The sequence below is a fragment of the Stegodyphus dumicola genome, chromosome 3 (genome assembly GCF_044657685.1).
Source record: "Stegodyphus dumicola isolate Sdum_Otavi_A_Nest chromosome 3, ASM4465768v1".
NCBI classification, from domain to species: Eukaryota; Metazoa; Arthropoda; class Arachnida; order Araneae; family Eresidae; genus Stegodyphus; species Stegodyphus dumicola.
Window position 1 is genome coordinate 22,092,103 of NC_140770.1, and position 21,064 is coordinate 22,113,166.

A 21,064-nucleotide genomic window follows, 5' to 3' on the forward strand; every position below is an offset into this window, starting at 1 on the left:
TGTTATGTACACTGCGAAAAAAAAAAAAAAAAAAAATGGTGGGGGGACAATTCTATATCTTCCAGTCTACTGGATCGACTGACGGAATTCAAATTGCGTTTTTCATGTCTCGAAAGCACGAATTAGGATATATATTAGATTTAGATCTAGCATTGTTCTAACATAAGGATTTGGGCACAGAATCGGACTTTTTCTGAAATGACATAATAATTTGTTTTCCATATCTCGATTCTACGACTCAAAATTAAACCTAAATATTAAATTTTGTAAAATTTGGTGCGAAATTTCAAAACTTTATCTTGGCGTATTTTTTCCAGTTTGGTCCAAGAATAATTCACTTGGAGAACTTCTTAATTTATGGCAACCTATTTTCCTTTTCCTTTCTACATTATGCACGAGAGATCCTTCCTACTTTCAAATAATTTTGACAAAGTTCCTAAACCAGATTTTTGTTTTATCGCTTTCAATAAATATGCCAAATTTCAAAATGCGGCAATATATAAACTCATGCATAACTTTGAAAATTTTGAATAAAAAAACTCTAATATTTTTGAAGGTATACTTAGAAATATATCTACTTTAAGATAATGTAAACATTTTATAGGTTATAATTCAAAATTGTTTTCGAAAAATTTATGAAAATTATGAAAAAATACAAATTAAAAAAATAAATCATAAAAAAATGAGCGAATTTTATTTGGAATGAATGTAAATTTTTGAAGAAAGAATCAAGTAAGTTTAATAAAAAAGAGAAATATTAATAAATATACACTGAAGTGCCACTGAATTAGGCATAGATATGGCTATGCAAATTTTATAGCGCTGCACGGCATCTGTGCTCAGGTGAGGAAGTTGTGGTAAATGCACATACAGCTGTTACTATGGTAGTTGTTAATCAGTTGTGATGATATGAGACGGCTCAGCTGTCCTTTACACAGCCAGCGAAGCCAAACATTAGCTCAAATTACCACCCAGCTGAATCAAGGCACCAGTTGTACAGCAAGTGAATGGACCGTGCATTGCTTGCTTCACTATATGGGCTTCCGAATCCGTAGACCCACATTATTGCTCAATGCATGCCATCGAGTTGCACGTCTTGCCAAGGCAAGAGAACATACAGAATGGACTCTTAGAGGACAGGCTCATGAAGCCATGGATCCTGCACATCAGGTTGGAACTGTACAAGGTCTTGGCGGCTTAGTCATGGGGTGTTCCCTCTTAACAGTGTTTGGAGTCTTTGGTACTTGTACCAGCCTCCTTCAGTATGCTTTGGTACATAGAGTTGCTGGGCGATCATCCCAATTCGTTTATGCCGTCCTGTCGCTCACATGGAAAGGAACTATTCCAGCAAGATAACTGCACCTCTCACAGGTCCCATTTGGCTATTACCTGGTTGGATGACTACTCCTCTGACTTTTCTGTCATGAACTAACTACCTAGAAGCTCTGGCTTAAATCCTATTGAGCATCTTTCAGATGTTTTGGAGAAAGGTATGAAGCCACACCACATAACACTTGCTACCCTTCCTGAATTATGGAGAGTTCTATCCGATGTTTGCCAAGACACTGCCGTAGAATGCTTCCGCAAACTTATTAAATCTATGGCTCGGCGTGTGCAGCCATTATCAAGGCCAGAGGAGGCCTAACTCAGTATTGACTTGTTATCCCTAATTCAGTGGCACTTCACTGTATATCAAATTCAATTACCATTGAGGAACTAAAATTGTTAGAGTTAATTTTTTTAAAAACTACTCGTGCGATTTTTACAAAACTTGGCAGTTTGGTATAATTTGAGTCGTAGAATTGAAATATGAAAAAAAAAAAAAAAAAAAAATTGGCATGTCATTTCAGAAAAGTCCGATTTTGTATCAAAGTGCTTATATTAGAACAATGCTATATATGATTCTAATATATATCCTAAGTCGCGCTTTCGAGACCTGAAAATCGCAAGTTGAATTTCGTCAATCGGCCCATTAGAACGGGAGGTATAGAACTGTCCATTTTTTTTTATTTGCGTAGTGTACAACCTACTTTTATATCTTAAACTCAGTCCTTGTTTTTCTGCATGAAACTGAAAAAAGAGAATGAAAATTCTTAATTGATTGCAGATCGTAATTAATGAAACTGCAGCACAAATAAACGTGAAAGTTAATGCAAGTACCTTGTCCACACTTGTTAATATTTTAATTAAATTTATGAATAAAATGTGGCACTAAAATATACATTTTCTTCTCATTGGGATGAAACTGTTTCTTCGACTTTTTTTTTTTTTTTTTTTTTTGATATCATCAAAGGGAAACTTGTCATCTCTGCTTTCAAAATTATAAAATGTTGTAGTTACTTAAGGGGACTCATACACCTTAAAACCCATAAGATCATCGAATACGTGACTGTTGCAAGAATTGGGACAACTCATTTATGCTAAAAGCAATTACTTCCATATTTTTACAGCTGACTACATAATATAGCTGCTTTCTGAAATAGTAACCAGAAAGTTTGTGTTGCCACAAATATTTTTATAATTTAATTCGCTTTGTGACAAAATGTTTCGTCATGTTTCCACCTTGCGCGCACAGGTTAAAACATTCTTTTGCATAATATTATTTCATATTTAATATATAGCTTTTAAAACATTTGAGAACTACTGTGAACCAAAAATTCTGAAAATTTCATGTTAAATTTTTATTTTATTTGTAATTGAGTTTATAAAATGTATTTTATTAAAAAATTCTGTAATATTTTCGTGCAAAAAAAATCTTTTAATATTAAAATATTCTTCAGATTTTTGGTTCAGTTAAAAAATAGTGCCCATATAAAGAATTCCATCCAATTTAAAGAATGTACCATTAGCCATTTTTAAAATATCATGCGCGCAAGGTGGAAACATGACGAAAACTTTTGTCGCAAAGCGGATTATTTTACAAAAATATTTGTGGCAGCACAAGTTTTCTGGTTACTAGTTCCCAAAGCAGCTATATTATGTGTAGTCAGCTGTACAAAGATGGAAGTAATTGCTTTTAAAATAAATAAAATATTCCAATTCTTGCAACAATCACATATTCGAAGATCATAAGGGGTTTAAGGTGTATGAGCCCCCTTAATGCTAGTCAATAAAAATATCCTATTTTGGGGAAATAAATAAATAAATAAAAGGTCACAAAAAAGGTTACAAAGGTCACAAAAAAGGTTACAAAAGTCACCCTAAATCCGGACTCGAATTCCGAAGATGATATTAACAATTGTATGTATCCTTGTAGCCTTTCTGCAGGTGCAGTATTGGTCCACCCCCCTGTGGCGCAGCCTGGGCAATGCTCTCCTTTATAATACTGCTATGTGAAAGATGGGCTGTTTCTTGATAAACATCAAGATCTCTCTTTGTAAGAATTTACTAAGGAACTCTTTATCACAAAGCCCATTGTGGACACATCTTTTAAGTTACAGAAAAGTGCTAAGATAATGGTAGAATGCTCTCTAGAGTGGACGTATCAAAGTATTAACTTATTTATGATGGATCTTTGGGAAGAAAGTATCCAGCCTTTTTTTGGAGGGGAGATAATAATAATAATAACAATAATAATAATAATCAGATGAAGACGACTGAAAGAGAGTATGTGCTTCTTTTCCAAGTCTTTCGTTATTTATTTATTATCAGAAATTTAAACTCTTCCCTCAATTCAAACTTTCAAATTCTTCATTTATTTATTATCATTTATTTAAACATAAACTGACATCCGGTCTACAGTTTCGTTGTATCAGTTGCACATTCACCCTTTATAATTATTTATGGATGATATGGATAGATTTATTATGGATTTGGCCATAAAATGCCAAAAACAACAGAAAGAACCTGCGAGTATCACGTTACAGGGAAGTAGAAATGAAGACATCTTGTTATATACTGTACTGTTACTATTAGTGTGTATTCTTATTGAAATGTAGATATCTATTAAAGAAATATTTTTATAGTTACCTACAGTTTACCTATGACTATTTTCATTTCTCACCGCATGTTTTGGAAATTAAATGATTGGTATAATTTTATCCTATCCATTTTCGGGAGACAAAATTAAGTAAAAGAAAGTGTGGGGGGGGATACTGTATTTTATCCTAACGATTTTCGGGAGACAAAATTAAGTAAAAGAAAGTGGGGGGGGGATACTGTATTAGAGGAATCCTTTTACGACGAATACATTTTAGGCTCATGACTGGCTGAGCGATGAACAGTGGTTTTTATATCTGGGGTTCGAATCCCGGCTGGCTCCATGGTCGCCTTTGTGGTTTTCTCCATCTCTAAACGTGTACATAAGCCAGTTTCTCGTAGGAATTTCTCCACGAATGCCTCTCTTCCCTTAGGCAGACAGCACTGGAATGCTCTACTTTAATCAAATAATCCAAAACTGAAAACGTCTTAGGATCTATACTTCTGTATTGATTAAAATTATTTATTTTTAGTCCAAAAGAGCAGTTTGCCAGAAGAACTATTAATTTCGTTTTGGCATTTTTCGTTGATTCACTACAAGCGTTGTTCCAATTTTCAAATTGTTGCCACCAAATATTACAGCCCTGTATTATATTTAAAGAAATTAAATAATGAAGACTCCGCATGAATGTATCGCATTGTGATAACACAACGGTACCTAGAGCCATCAAATTTTGAATGACGTAATCCTCCTGCGAATATGGGCATCTGGAAGTCCAAATTTGAAATTTGGAATTTGTTTTATTATTGATTTCATATTTTGTAAAACTTTAACGAATTTTTGATTAACAGTCTCAAGGATTTCAATACCGGCGATGTCAACGTTGTACAGAAAAAAACATTTTTATCTCCAGCGCGTGAGACTGTGTATGGGAAATTCTAATGATATACTGAATTTTAAATTATTTTGCGATATTGCTCTGGAACTGAATTTTATGGTTTAAGTGCGAAGAACATGATATTTAATAAAAAAAGGTAACACGCAAAATGTTAAAAAAATGCCTCTTTGGACGTAGTTTAAAATCTGAAACCTTTCAGATTTTTTTTATATACTATATTTATTATTATTTCTGTACTATATTTATTGCTATTTCTGTACTATATTTATTCTTATTACAATGTTTACTGTTATTTAGAACTATATTTATTGATTGTTTTATGACTTGAATTCTTTACTTAATCTGACGTCTCGCAAGCGTCTGAATATTGAAGGCGACACGCCAGTTGCTTGAAAAAGTCTACAAATCGTCGAATCCGCTCATTTTCTGTTGAAATAATAAGCTTCTATACTTTATTATTACCAATCTTAGAATACTCGAACTTAAGTCGTATAACTTTTCATCTGATGTTATTAAAATACACAGAAAGAACTATAGAAAATTAATTAACAAGGACTCCGGTGCGCCATAGCAAACATTTTGATTTCTACTGAAATAAAGATGAATTTTTACCAGATCTCATTGCTTTGTAAATGAAATTAAGCAGTAAAAAATGTAGTGTGACATATATTCAAAGTCACTGACACTACATATTGCAGCTTATTCGATTATGAGGAAATAGTTAATTTTAGTATGTTTGATTATGGCAAATCACTCGAGGGCTGTCTGCCTAAAGTAAGGGATGCCTTCTTGGAGGACCTTTCTAAGGGAACTGGATCTTATCTACGTTACACAGAGGGAAACAACGAAAACGTCCATGCAACCAGCCCGTTTGCCTGGAATCGAACCCCGTCAAACTACCAGTGTTCAGCGACATTAACCACTCTGCTGCTGATCGACGAAAACAGGGTGAAGGTAGAGTCGTAGCTAGGGTTTTTAGCGCCCAGGGTCAACTGAAGATTTCGCGCCCCCTACTGCTTGCCAAGGATGGAAAACATTTAATTCTAAAATGTCGTAACATCAGTTTGGCGCCCCTTGGATTCTGCGCCCGGGGACAGATGCCCCCCTTGCCCCCTCTAGCTACGCCTCTGGGTAAAGGTTAGCTGCTGATGGGGAGAGATGAGTGAAAGAAGAAGCGGGTCGTTTTTTTGCTTTATACCAGGTAAAAACTACAAATATGTCAACGTAGAAATTCATCAAAAATTGAGCCTAACTACATTTGTTTACTAAGTTTTTAATAGAAATTAAGTTTAATAGAAAAAGTTGTAGAGACATTAGGTAATTTCGAAGCAGGAGAGATGAAAAATGAGCAATGCCCTCGCTGGGACTTGAACCTCGGACCTCTCGAATGCGCGCCGAGTGTGCTAGCCATTACACCACGAAGACATGCTAAGAAGGTGGGAGAAATACCTTATAATGTAACTAAATAATGACGCACAAGGAATAACGGAGGATAGTATAGTGATATTATAGTACATTAGTAATGTCTATAGACTTAGTTCCAAAATCACTTCATTTAAATCAATTTGATATTTTCTTTAATAAAACATAGCGTAGCTGACAAGCACTCTTTCTTAGTACATTCTAAATCCTGGATCACTCTTGTTACTAGTACAAGAATTTGCACTGATAAGAGAAAAACGACTCTTTAAATCTTGTGTTGTAATTAACTCAAAGGCAACGGAAAACAAATTATTTCAAGATTTTAAATGACAATGCTTATTTATTTTCCAGATTCTAGTTTTTTCATGGATATTTTTGTCATGAAATAAAATTTTTTAAGTATTTGCTTATTGAAGGAAACAAATTTTATCTAGCAATAAAAATGTCTGTTAATTTTCTAAAATTTGTACTTAAATACTTATTTTTAGAATTTTAGAAAGAAAGAGAAAAACATTTAAAATTTAGTTTCCATTAACCGAACTTTGTATAATTCGAAGCGACAGTCGTTATAATTATCTCGGATAATCAAGTTCTACTGTATTTAAATAGAGAAAAAAATTAAAACTAGTAAATAAATTAAAAACTTAATTTTACTGAGTACAGATAGAAAAAAAAAGATCTTATAACCTGAAATCCGGATAACTAGAATCATAACATAGTTCTCATTTAGAGCTAACTCGGATTTGAACTACTTGTTCTCACATGGTCCGTCTTGGCTACTTGGCATATTCTACTTGGCCTAATTCTCGCGTTTGTTATTTAGATCATGGCAACCCTGTTTAGACGTCGGAAATTGAAAATAAACGACCAGCGTGGCGGAGAGTGTTAACGCGTTTGCGGACATTCACGCAAGTTATGTGATAGATCTGTGATAGATACCAATAGGTAGGTTTGTAAGTGCTTATATATTTGAAAAGTATTTTCAGTTATAATCCATTTTGTGATTGAATTTAAAACTAAATACTAACTCAGCAAAGCAACTTTTGTAAATGTGCAATAAGATTACAATTATTTCAAGTATTCGAATGTGGTTTCTGATTGTTTATTAAAATAACAATTCATATTTAATGTTATATCTTTGCTGTAAATAAAAATAAAAATTATTTGAACATTCTTGATTTCAGTAGCTGTTTAAATCTGTAACCACGTGCAATGTATGACAGTCTGTTGGATAAATAGTAACCCTGATAAAAAAATAAATAATACCTTGCGAAAGCTAGTAGTAGTTTAACAATGTAACGACACTTTTAATACTAAATAGATAACTTTTAATGACAAGCAATATTAGAAACTAATGGTCCTCTTGCATTAAACGTTGTGAATGTAAACGCCGGTTGCCGGCGCGTTTTTATGTGAATACAGGTCCTTGATTGAGTCGAATCTATTATCTTGCTGTTTACTCCCATAAATATAGATAATGAGTGTAAACTTAATAATTTAAATAAAAACATAATATAATACATAACTAATTTAGTATTAACATTTCATGAAACTCTTGGTAGATTTTTACATAGAGTTTCATGAAACTCTGTAGAATTTAATTTTGGAGGGGTACAGTCATTATCATACTGTCAAAAGTTGTGCAGTTTTCTTATTTATAATTCTATTATTTAAAAATTGAATTGAATTTATATTCATATATGTGCAATTATGTCAGGTTATTTAAGTGCATATTCATTTATTAATTATGTCATAAATGATGAAAGTTTAATAAAATACCAATTAGCAGTCAAAAACATTATTTTATCAGGTAAACGGTATTCCTAAAATAGTTTTTAATTTATACGAAATTATATATTAATGCTCATTCTGCATTTTTTTAAAGGTGTAAATTCAAAACCTATTCTAGTTGTTCAGTGATAGCAGCAACAAATGGTGGTAATAATGCAAAATAAAAAATAAATGCATTTAAAATCCATTCCATATTTAATTTAGAGGGAAAAAAATAACTGCATGAAAAAACAAGCATAGCACAGTGGGGGAAAAAAAAAAAATTGGGAGAGGGGGCAAAAAATGTCACCAACCCCCTAATGACATGAAATGAAAGATGAAAATATCATTTTTTATTTTTTGTTTTGGCATGTTTTACTTATCCGTTTGAGGTTTGCCACTATGCTTCTGTTTTTTGCTTTTTGCATGTGGTTTATTCCAAATTAAAACTTCTGTTGCAGATAAGGTATTTTGCTTTTGATACAATTTTCTTTGGCATATTTGATATTCCGGTAGTTTAAGTACATATATTACAATCACAGAATCAGAAGGATACATAGTTAAAAATAAAAATATTTTGAATTTTCCTTCATATTCAGATTTCAGAGGAAATTAGTTTTGAGTTATTGAAAGATTAAATGAATTTAAGATTTTATGTTTAATAAAATGTTTTTATTAGTGCTAGGTCACATCATTTGAATAATTAAAAATAAATATTTAAAAATAGGATTTAGTGAATATAGTTATAATATTAAAACAACTTACCAGTCGTGAAAAAAACAAAATTCTTCATTTATTCTAAATGAATTGCATTCCAACCTTTTTTTGAACTATCATGAACTTTTTATAGTTCTCTTAAAATATTGTCACATGATTAAATTCTGTATTGAAATAGATTGATTTTGACAGAATTGCACTTAATAATTATATATATAAGTATATATACTCTATAAAAATATTTTTGCAGTTGAAAATAATGCAATCACAAAAGCAGACTATTTCAATGAGTATATAAACCCCAGAAAACAGTGGCGTAGCTAGGGTGGGACAAGGGGGGACACTTGTCCCCGGGCGCAGCATCCAGGGGGGCGCCAAATTGATGCTACGAAATTTTTTAATGAAATGTTTTTCATTCTTGGCACACAGAAAGGGGCGCAAATTCTTCAGTTGTCCCCGGGCGCTGGAATCCGAGCTACGCCACTGCCAGAAAATGATTCGTTATCATTCCAATTCTATATTATTTCTCGTGCAGGAGTGAAAGGTTTTAGTAATTCCACAATAACCATAACAGATTCGTGTCTTTCCGTCCTGTAAGTGGGACATAGTTTGATCAAAGATGCTTTTCTTGAAAATGGACACACCTTCTCTCAAAATAGAATTTCTTTTTGGAGTGTTTGTAAAAGAATAAAAAAATTTGCTGACTGCAAATAATATTGTTAAAGAGGCTGATCAGAAATTACCAAATTAAAGATTGAGAAGCAAAGTGTACAAAAGAGTGTTGAAGTTTTCTCTCACTTCACCTTGTATGCCTTTGAATGTGTCGGACATGGCTGCGGCACCATCATAACCTTGACCTCTCATGTATTTCAAATCTAAAAACCTATTGATATCAAACTGTCTATAATGGCATTAGCCAAATCTTTTCTGTAACTCTACAGGTATGAATTGTAAAACATTTTTCTGTTGTAGTAGTTCTTATTTCAATTTCTTTTACATATCACAAATAGAAATTTACTCTGGTAATGAAATATGTGTATTTTTATCAGCTGTAATTGAAAATTATTTCCTTATATTCTCTTTTTCAGTTATGTTTACCATAACAAGCATTTATAATTTCATTTGTATGTTTGGTAAAATATACATCGCATTATTGTGGCAGGATTCTAAATGATTTTTTATATTTCATCTTCTGTATTTATTAGAAATCCAAGGGGTTGTTGCAAGTTTATTTCATTCTGATGACATTTAACACTATTGTCATTTACTTTCATTTGCCCTGAATCGCAATAACCTTTTTGTGGAAATTTGTTTCTCTTGCATATTATAGTAATAAGCTTTTCTGATTTTCTTTAATTTTACGAGCATTGGCAATATCATTTGCATCAACTGTATTTATGGTCAAGAATGATAATTTTAAAGTATCATGAGATGACAAAGAATGCTTTTGATTATATTTCTGTTGGTGGTTTCAGAATTTTTCTTTAGATTTTTCTCTATTGGCGGTTGTTTGATTAGACTGCATATTCCTTGGCAAATGATATGAATATTACACAATATTTACAGTACACTCTTTAAAATACACCAGTCAAAGGTAATCAAATGATAATGTGTATTTAAATTTTACATTTACGTACACTTTCAATTGCCACATGAAGAATGTAGAAACATGAACTTTGTCGTTGGAGCCCAAGTGTTTTCAAGAAAATCAGGTTTTTTTATCAGTCAATTAATATGCGATTTACAAAAGCTGATACCTCATATATTTTATCTGCATTTTATTTTTCAATTTGTCGTTATGACAATTTAAAAAATAATTTAAAATAAAATATCTCATCTAAAATTGGTACGGTCAAAAGTCGTTAATCCGGACTCGTCGGGACTTCGGCGATTCCGGATTATCGATTTTTCCGGTTATAGATCATCAGTTTAAATCTGGTAAAATGGCATGCAGAAATTCTAAAATTAAAAATATGAAACCGTAACTTACGAAATAAAGAACAATTATGATCTAAAGGGTATCAAAATTTACAAAAAAAAAAGCTTAATATTTATTTGTTTACTTTATTAAACATTTCTTTCAATGTAAGTTGTTTAAGAGTCTTCGCTTTTTATGTGATGATACATTCTCTTTAATTCTATAAACAGACATAATTTCTTGTTCAGTTACAAAGTTCCACTGTTCAAGTCCTATAATTGTTGTGTCGAGAATACCGACTAATTTGTCAATCGAAATTTTTTCGTTTTCAATAACCTCTGTCACTTTCTTTGCTATCGGAAGCGAATTATAATGACGAGGCATTTGATTTAAATCATATCAAAGATGGAGTACTACATTTAGTAAGCAATTATAAGCCAAATAAAATAAAAACATTTGCTCTTAAGATAAGTATAGTGCTGACAGATCAACTTCCAATTCATTGTGCGGCGGCGCAGCGTTAAAGATAAACAAAGTTTAGATAGATAAACAAATGTTAAAGTTTAGATTAACAAAGGTTTTAACCTTTATCCATTTTTGCAGCAATTCCACTTTTTGTTGAATGGACTCCGAAAGATACTTTCGCTTCGTATATCCTTTACATATTAGTAAATATATATCGGAAATTCTATTTGACATAATCAAAAGTTCAAGCTTACTTTTATAAAATTGCTCTAACAGTCTTCAAAAAATAATACGCCGGATCCAATTCGAAGATTAAGAAACAACGCAATCTGCAACATTAACTGAAATAGATAATTAGATAATTTTAGCTTAGCTTTTCCCGTCCGTTATACATTAAACGCGTAAACGTATTTTGCACATGCGCACACGCAAATTCGCAGCCATAAAGGTCTTACACGCATGCGTCAACGCGTCGCATGCGCAGAAAGTTTGTAGCTTTGAGGTCCGGATTATAGATCATTCCGGATTATGGGTGTCCGAATTAACGACTTTTGACTGTATCTTATCTACTACCAACCATCAATAGTGCTCCAAAGGAATACTTTCACAAATTTTCATCTTCGGGATATCTGATTGGTTGACCTGCACAAAAACCAGTTCTTTCAAGAAAACCTACAAGATGCAGATTTTTAAACAAAACATTTTCTTCTCAGTTGCAAAGTGTCCACATAGCTAATCGGGAGATCTGCTGCAGAGAAACATGTTTCGTCTATAAAAGGAGAAACTCATACAAGTTACTTTATGCTTCACACGTTGTTAGATGTGATCGCCTCGTTGCTTGGTTTGAAATTAGCAGATTGGCTTAGATTTTCTGCCTGTGTAATTTTCAGTTGCTCAATCATAAAATTAATGATGTTTCAGTTTATTTAATCGTGTTATGCTTCGCCAATGCTATGAGGTAAGAATAATTAGAGTCTGGAGTATAAGTCTAAAGAAAAGATAAAATGAATGGGCTCATTTTAGCAATATCCTGATATTCAGAAATGTTTTAAAACAAATGGCAGGAAAGAAGGTAAAAAAATAGTGGATACCATTTAACTGAGGATCGCATAATGAAATTTTTCTTCAGTAGCTCATGGATGAGAGAGACAGAAGCATTGCTGACTGATTGATTGATTGTAAAGAGGCAGTGGGACCTTAGGTTGTAAAGGAATTCAAGTGCCCATTTCTTAATTTTTTAATTTTAAGAGCTATTTTGGCAAATGAGATCATATGTCAGGCTTGGAGCTCAATTCAGATCAGCAGCAGGATCCTAGTTGACTCTTTAAGGTTCTCCCATGTATTTTAAATTTGGACAGTTTGAGATATCTGATCACTTCTTGGAGGGTGCTTTTAACAAATCTAACAAATGTGATTACTTTACTTGTATAAAAATGGTTAACCATCTTGCAACATTCACTAGCTTGATTACTAATGGTATCATTATCGATTATCAATGCACTACAGCCACGTCTATACCTCCCGGGGTCATGGTGCTTGTCTGAGGTAGGGTTATGCTCACAGAGACCTTTAAGGAGGATATTAGGTATGCCTTTGACCCCACAACTTCAGTGGAGTTGTCTGGAGTGGTGTCGCAGTGATGAATCCCGCTTCATTCTTGAAGCAGATGACCACCGTATTCGTGTCTGGAGCGGATGGGGCCAGCGGTCCCAATCATCTTTTGTTTTACAAAGGCATACAGCCATAACCATGGTGTGGGGTGCTATTTCTTATGACAGCAGGTCGTTTTTGTCATCCTCTGTACATCTTTTAACAGCTCAATGATATGTTGATAATATCCTGCGGCAGTTTGCATTACCCTTCGTGGCACGTCATTCTGGGGCCATTTTCCAACAAGATAATGCCAGGCCACATACCACTTGCATATCTTTGGACTGTCTCCATGCGGTTGATACTCTTCGTTGGTCAGCAAGGTCACCAGACCTTTCACCAATCGAGCATGTCTGAGACATAGTAGGCCACCAGGTTTGGGCACCACAAAATATCGCAGATCTGGAGCGACAACTCGTGAATGCCTGGCAGAATGTGTCACAGGGAGACATTGGGAACCTCTACCACTCCTTGCCTCGACAAATTCAAGCATGCATTTCTGCCAGGGGTGGTTCGACCAACTACTAATTTGAACAATCAATGGGTGATTGTGAGCCATGAAAAGGAACTATGACCTTGATTTTTTTAATCATTTTATTACCTGTGTATGAGCTATACACATAATTCAGTTTTATCTAAAAAAACCATTTCCTTCATGGTGTTTAAATTTTTTTGCAAAAGAGTGTACATGCATACATGAAAACATCCATCCATACATGTATGCATACATTTCTGTACCCGGTCCCCTGATAACAGAACAGTACCTGTTAAAATTATGAAATCATTATTATTATTTTTTCTGCATGTATGTTAAAATATTAGTTAATTTAATTTGAAATAGTAGTAGTAGCAATTTTCTGACTCCAATGTTTTTAACTACACCAGTATAATAAGGTTGAATTAATAATGATGCTTGCAGGTATTTTTTATTCTGAATTCTCCAAGAAAATGAAATTTAAATAAAATTTTATTTTTATGTATTAATTAAATATTTATTTTTGTTCAGTTTATGTTGTGCTTTTATTGATATGTGACAATTTTTATCCTAATTACTATTAAAATGTTTAAAATTTTAGTTTAAATTTGTTTATTATTTGCTTTATTATTTTAAAATTTTTTGCTTTTGGAATTTTAAGATGTGGAAAATTTTTTTTAATGCTATAGAATTTTAGTAATTCATATTTTTCTTTTAGGCACAATGTTGTTTCTATTAAAATCATGCACCAACGTTAGCCAGGCTAGCCTGTCTGCAGTTCTGAAAGGTCAATGGACACTATCTGTTAAGGGTTTGCATACGAGTGCATTGTTGAAATGCAAAGCAAAACAAGCTGAAAATGCACCAAAAGGAACACAAGTTCAAGGAATACCATACTCAAAACTTGTTATTGGAGTTCCAAAAGAAAGCTGGAAAAATGAAAGACGTGTAGCTCTGTCACCAGCTGCTGCAGCTACTTTAATCAAAAAAGGTTTTCAGGTATGTAACAAGAAAAGTAATGATAGTGAAGTTTAGTGACATTTATTGTGTATTATGTCACACACTGCTCTTGTGATTTTAATGTTAGCTTTGTAAAATATTTTATTAATACACTGTTCTCAAATTCAAATTGCACACAGCCCAAATGCATGATCTAAAAGCAGGTAATGGGTCGAAGTACAGCAAAATTAACTAAAGTGTAAGCACTTGCCCTACATATTTGTCAAAACATAAGTATGAAAACAATCTAAAGAAAAAAATTCCAATTTATATTTATTTTCTGTCTGAAATCTAAAGGTGGTATCTGCAAGAAATTTCTGTTGGTTATACTTTTTAATTCAAATGTAGTGACAGCTAAGTGTCAAAAGTTTAAAACTGACATTCATTCAAATAATTCTAATATATTGAAGTAACCACTTAAACTATTATCATAATAATTTACAGGAACTGTTTTCGAGGGCTGTATATTGCTAGTTTGAGACCATTGCATTAATTTATAGAACAAAGTTTGTATATCATGTTTACAGCAAAACTTTTTACATAATATTTTGAAGTATGTTGTTATACAACAATTATGTTTATCAAGCATTAAGCTCAATATCAGTATTTATGAATAGTTTCTGTAACAGCTAGTTTTTTGCTATATGAAATTATTGCAACACATAATAAACATTTTTCTATAAATTGAAGAATAAAATGAAATGTTATAATTGTTGCGTAAAAAGTAAATTAGAAATTTGCATATTTGTTTGTCATAAAATATAATGCTAAATCAGTATATCATACACAAAAGGTTTTCAATGTTGATGATATGGGCAATGCACTGTCTTAATTTTCTAGGATGAAAGAAATATCAGGCAGGTTGTTTTTGGAAGCTTATTTAAAAACTTAACAATTGTAATTCATGCTAAACAGGAACAATATCACAGTATTTTTAAAGAAAGAAAAAATCCCCACCGACACACAAACTCTTCTTTTCCTAATCAGCTGTCGAAACATTCTCTTCCTTATCTTTTGTACTTTCTTAATAGTAACAAAAAAATAGCTACAAAATAAAGTCCAAACTACCATTTCGGGTATTTATTCTTCAGCCATGAAGAGAGACTCTAAAAGAGCTGACTACTCAGCTGGACTTTTCCGATGGAAAATAAAAGAATTGCTAATTGAAAACTGCTGTAATGGTACAACATTCCTCCTTTGGAGGGTGGGTGAGTCAACTCAGAAAATTTCGTATTAGCTCCTAAATTACATCACCTAGAGATACATAAATATCAGTTAAATGATAATCAGAGGAACGCAAATGATCAAAAATAATTCTGGGTTAAGCATTATGGATTAAAATAAAGTTTTACATTGAGACCAGTGTAGAAACATAATACACATTCTGAAACCAAACCAGTTAGCAAATTTGTAATTAGAAATATTTTCTCTGCAGTTAAAACACTGGTTATTGCCACAAACCAAAAAAAAATGTAGTACAGATACTAATTTAATACTGTAACTAAATTATAAACAGTAAACATAAAATTTTACATTAACTGAAACGTATACAATATCAAGTACGGTCAAAAGTCTGTAATCCGGACTTGTCGGGACTTCGGCGATTCCGGATTATCGATTTTTCCGGATTATAGATCATCAGTTAAAATCTGGTAAGATGGCATGCAGAAATTATAAAATTAAAAATATGAAACCGTAATTTATAAAATAATGAGCAATTTTGATCTAAAGAGTATCAAAATTAACAAAAAAAGAAGCTTAATATTTATTTGTTTACTTTATTAAACATTTCTTTCAACGCGCGCATGCGTAAAGCATACATTACGCATAGCCAAAATTAGAAAATTGCAACCAGAAAACTATTTGATTTGTATTCGTGATATTTATAATGACAAGGAATTTGATTTAAATAATATCAAAGACGGAGTACATCGAGATGAAATACTACATTTAGTAAGGAATTATAAGCCGAATAAAATAAAAAATCTGCGCTGAAGATAACGATAGTGTTGATAGATCAACTTCCAGTTCATTGAGTGCCGCAACCCCCCCCCCCCCCCGCGCAGAGCAGCATGATATTGATAAACAGGTTTCGGAACGGTTAGATAAACAAAGGATATGCCTTTATCCATTTTTTTGGAGCAATTCCACTTTTTCTTTGATGGACGTCGAAACATACTTTTGTTTTGTAGATCCTTTGGGAGCTCCAGCATCGGAAATTCTTTTTGACATAATCGAAAGTTCAAGCTTACTTTTATAAAATTGCTCTTACAGTCTGCAAAAAATAATAAGCCGGATCCAATTCGAAGATTAAGGAACAACGCAATCATCAACATTAACTGAAATAGATAATTAGATAATTTTAGCTTATACCGTCCGTTGTACATTAAACGCGCACGCGAAAACGTATTCTGCGTTTGTGCAGACTCATATGCGCAGTCGTAAAGGTCTTGTGCGCACGCATAAACGCCTAGGCGCATGCGTCAATGCGGCGCATGCGCAAAAAGATTTTAGCTTTGAGGTCCGGATTATGGGTGTCCGAATTAAAGACTTTTGACTGTATTGGTTTTATACATTTATCTTGGCTAACAGAAAGCCTTGCTGATATTTATTAACCCTCTCACTGCGTATCCCACAATTTCCACGGGCAACGTAAAAGTAGCAAAATTTGTGCAACCTGCAATTTCTTCTGGGATGCATTTTTCCATTTATTTAGTTGTGTATCCCGTTCATGATTTTATGTAAGCTTTTCTATGATGGTTAATTGTTTATTCAGATCTGGGTTAACAGATGGTGTTAGTTGTCCATATTTCTGCGAAATATATAAGCATATTTTGCACTTATTTTTCAAAGCTCAAAGATGTCTGTAATTCAACTCTCAATCCCATGAGACTAACTGCTGAGCATTTTGCTAGCCATATACCCCCCCCTCCAAAAAAAAAAAAAAACTCATTAAGAAGGGGTATCATAGACAGTGTGTTGTTTATTGCTAAGAGAAACTGAAACTGGCAAAAACATTCACAAGCTAATCTCTTTGCAGATATTGTAATCTTGTTTCTAAATTACTGCAATCAATGACATCAGAATAGTCATGAACATTTGAACTGGCATCAGCATGAGAAGGAACTATTTCATTATCAATCTGAATAAAATCATTTATGATACAAGATACATAATTATTTCCTTTAGGCTTTTTAGAATAAGGTTTTAACATAATGAGATAGTAAATCTAGGACTTTTCTTTCTTCCCTGGTAAAGTTACAATGCAGTTTGTTTCAGTTGATTTTCATTTTTTTCGGGTCCAGTTGAATGAACCAAATGTTTAGTTTGGTTGGGAAGTGGCTCAAACTGGCACAAGCTCACCTTCCATAATTTCTTATTTCATGTCATTTTTAGCATATTTATTTTCTCTTTTCATTTAAAAGCCAGTTCTTGACATTTCCCCCGCCAATTTGCGAGTCTGAAAATATACTTGGCTACAGAATATTTCTCCTTCATATCAATACAATGTTTGCATACAGTTGTGATTTTTTTTTTCTGTAATTAATTTTTATGTGTTATTATTGTTACAGGTTAATGTAGAGAAAGATGCTGGATCTGAATCAAAATTCAGCAATGCAGACTATGAATCTGTTGGAGCAAAAATTACTGATCTTTCTTCCTCTTTCCTTTCGGATATTGTTTTAAAAGTACGTGCACCATCTGCTGCAGAAGTAGGGAAATTTAGAGAAGGTAGTACTGTTATAAGTTTTCTGTATCCAGGACAAAATCAAGATCTTGTCAAGTCTTTAGGAGATCGTCACATGACTGTATTTGCGATGGATTGCATTCCAAGGATTAGTAGAGCTCAAGTATTTGATGCGTTGAGTTCAATGGCCAATATAGCAGGATACAAAGCTGTTGTCGAAGCTGCTAATAACTTTGGAAGATTCTTTACAGGTTAATACTAGTTCTACATTTAAACTATTATAATTGACAATGAAAAGTTTAATTGCTATAAGCTTAAGTTTGTCTATACATGTTGTTTGAAACTGTGTGTTACTTTTAATTCATTAATAAGGTATTATTTATATCATTTGGTACAGTGGCATTTAATGGGAGGAAATCTTTTTATATCAGAGTTATATTAGAATTTTATTACTACTGGCCCCAAACTACTATCTGTAATTAGGGGTATGTGTCAGTTATCCTGACTCACATTTTCTTGGTAACACTTTTTTTTAGCCAAGAAACAAAACATAATAAAAAAAAGGAAATAATGTCTTATTCTTTTTTTAGCTTTATTATTAAGCATCACTTTCATCGCACTTACCGTGGATAAAATTTGAGCAAAATCACAAACTATTTAAAAATAGCGTATCTTTAGAATTTCCAATAGAGTGTTGGGTGTTGTCATACACTTTTTTATATTCACTATATTATTTCTTTGAAAAACTCGGACCTCAAGCAGCCAGCAGTCTAAAAGAATTATCATAAAAAAAATGGATTTTAATAAGTTCAGAACTGTTATTTCATAAAATATGTTTAATATTTCCAATTGGGCATCTCATGGTTTAAATTCATTTTGGTATACATAAATGAGTCAGATTAAAAAGTAGAAAGAATATTTTTGAGAATTGCCTTAATTGCTTTTCAGTCACTTGGCTTGCTACTCAATAAGAGAAAGATTAAATGTGAAACTTAAATATCTTACACATTGCTGAATGGCAATACTCTGGTGTGTAGAGATAAATATATAGAGACAGTGACAATACATTCTTTTCAAATAACCGAATTTATGTATTAAAACTGAAAGATAAATAAATGTTACATTTTACTGAATGGTAACAATTGGTGCATTAAAGATAAAAATGTTTTATTTTGAGCAATGCTGTCACTTCTTACTTTCAAATCACTGGGTTTTTTTTAAACAAAAGTTCCTTAAATTTGCTCAAAATATGAAATAAAGCAAAAACAAATTCAAAATTCGGACTTTGAGGTTCTTTTGTTCTGATGGAGTATTTGGGTGGATTAAAAATTTGGTAGCTCTAGCTGTTATTCTTTTTTCACAATGCAAGGAACATATACATACATTTTCAAATACTTAATTATTTAAATAAACACCAGAGGATAGATAAACTATCAAATAGCTGAGAAAACTCAACTTTATTTCGAAAGAATTGATAGCTATGCAAATGATAAACTGTAAAAAACAAGGGCTTATAATTTTTTTTTTTGATGTTGCATGTGGTTGTATATAACAAATGAAATATTGTAATGTAGTTTTATAAAACTATTGTTTTCGATAGAAACAAAATCCAGTTGCCACCATAATTGCTTAAAAAGACTTCCTTCTTTCAAGTGCTTATGTCTTAAGAACTCTAATAAGTAAGTGTTGAATACTGCTTTGCAGTACCTCATTGTTTCTTGTTATGCTGTTTCATGCAGCCATTTGAAGCTCTGAGCATGCATCTTTGTGCTGGATCAATCAAATTATATTTGTGATTTAGAATTTGATGAGTATACACAGCTTCATCCAAGTGTTGCATTGAATAGCCTTTCCAACAATTCGTACATAGAGCTGTCTGCCACACTGTATGTAATTTCTATTAAACTTTTTTTGTGTTCTATAATCAGTTGAAGGATATCAGAATGTCATTAGAGTTTGTTCTGACACCAGAAAATTCCTCATACAAAAAATTATCGTAAAAAAATGCGAGCTGGAATAGTATATAAAGTAAATAGTCTTTCCATCAATGATGCAAAACGCGATCTGTTTTGTGATAGGTGCTGAAAATGCTGTCCTTTCACATTCAAGTACAGTTAAATATGTTTATCCAAATCTGAAGGACTTTTTTAGAGCATTTTATGTTAATGTCTTAAAATCTCTTTGCATATAAAATCTTTCAGTTTGATTTTACTGGATAACTTTGTTTGCCCGGCACTCAGTTGTCTGACAACCCAATTTTCTGATGGGTATGTTTGCCTGACAGGTATATTTGACCAACAGGTTACTTTTGTTTTTCATCACTAGATAGCAGATAATAGAACATCATAAAAATGACCCTAAATATGTATTGGGGGGAGGGGAATAATTTAATTTATGAATATTTCATTCATATTTGGTATGTATGGAGAACTCCCTTTTTCACCCTGCTTTTATGCATTTACTGCTGTTAGTATCTCTTTGCTTGAATGTTTTCATGTATACTACTCCTTCTTGAGCTTATTCTTAAAGAATTTCCTAATTTCTTTTTCAACGAGATAGAATCCCCCACAGAGGTGTTGTTAGCACTTTTGGTCACTAATTGGAGGGTCTGTGTGTGTTAACTTTTGTCTCCCGTGTTCTGTATACATAGCCGAAAGAAAGAATGTAGAAAATTAACACTTCACCTTACCGGCTAAAATTTAAAAGAGAAATGTAAGACATCACCATACCTCATTCTTCTAGACTCTTATTGTCATTTCAGTTTCATTCTTTGCCACATATTAGGTGAATGCATTAGGGGTTTATATATCCTCAAAGGTTTGGCTATTTCAACATAGCAAAATGCAGGAGGGCTATCTACCTAAAAACGAGAATATCTTCATGGAGGATTTTCTGAGAGAAATTGGCTCAGTTTCACATTCATGGTAAAAACCACAAAAACTTTCATGCAGCCAGGCTTCACCAGTGGCCAAGAACTCGTGAGCATCAAATACAGGGAATTGAACCTGTATTTGATCACAGGCAAACTGGCTGCTTCATTGTTGGGTTTTGTGGTTTTACCCTATGTGTAATGCAAATACAAGTCAGTTTCTCTTACAAAATGCCCCTCGAAGACTCTTCTCTTATTCAGATAGCCCTCGTGT

At 32.7% G+C, this 21,064-nt stretch overlaps 1 protein-coding gene across 1 annotated transcript in view; it reads left to right on the forward strand.

Annotated features, from left to right (window-relative positions):
- Positions 1-7,065: 7,065 nt before the first annotated feature.
- LOC118192421 (NAD(P) transhydrogenase, mitochondrial-like) overlaps positions 7,066-21,064 on the forward strand; it is a 48,979-nt gene continuing 34,980 nt past the window's right edge. Inside the window, exons 1-3 of the mRNA XM_035363386.2 lie at positions 7,066-7,184; positions 13,953-14,233; positions 17,806-18,172. Of these exons, the coding sequence (XP_035219277.1) occupies positions 13,958-14,233; positions 17,806-18,172 (643 nt within the window). The 5' untranslated portion in view covers positions 7,066-7,184; positions 13,953-13,957. The remainder of the gene's footprint in view (positions 7,185-13,952; positions 14,234-17,805; positions 18,173-21,064) is intronic.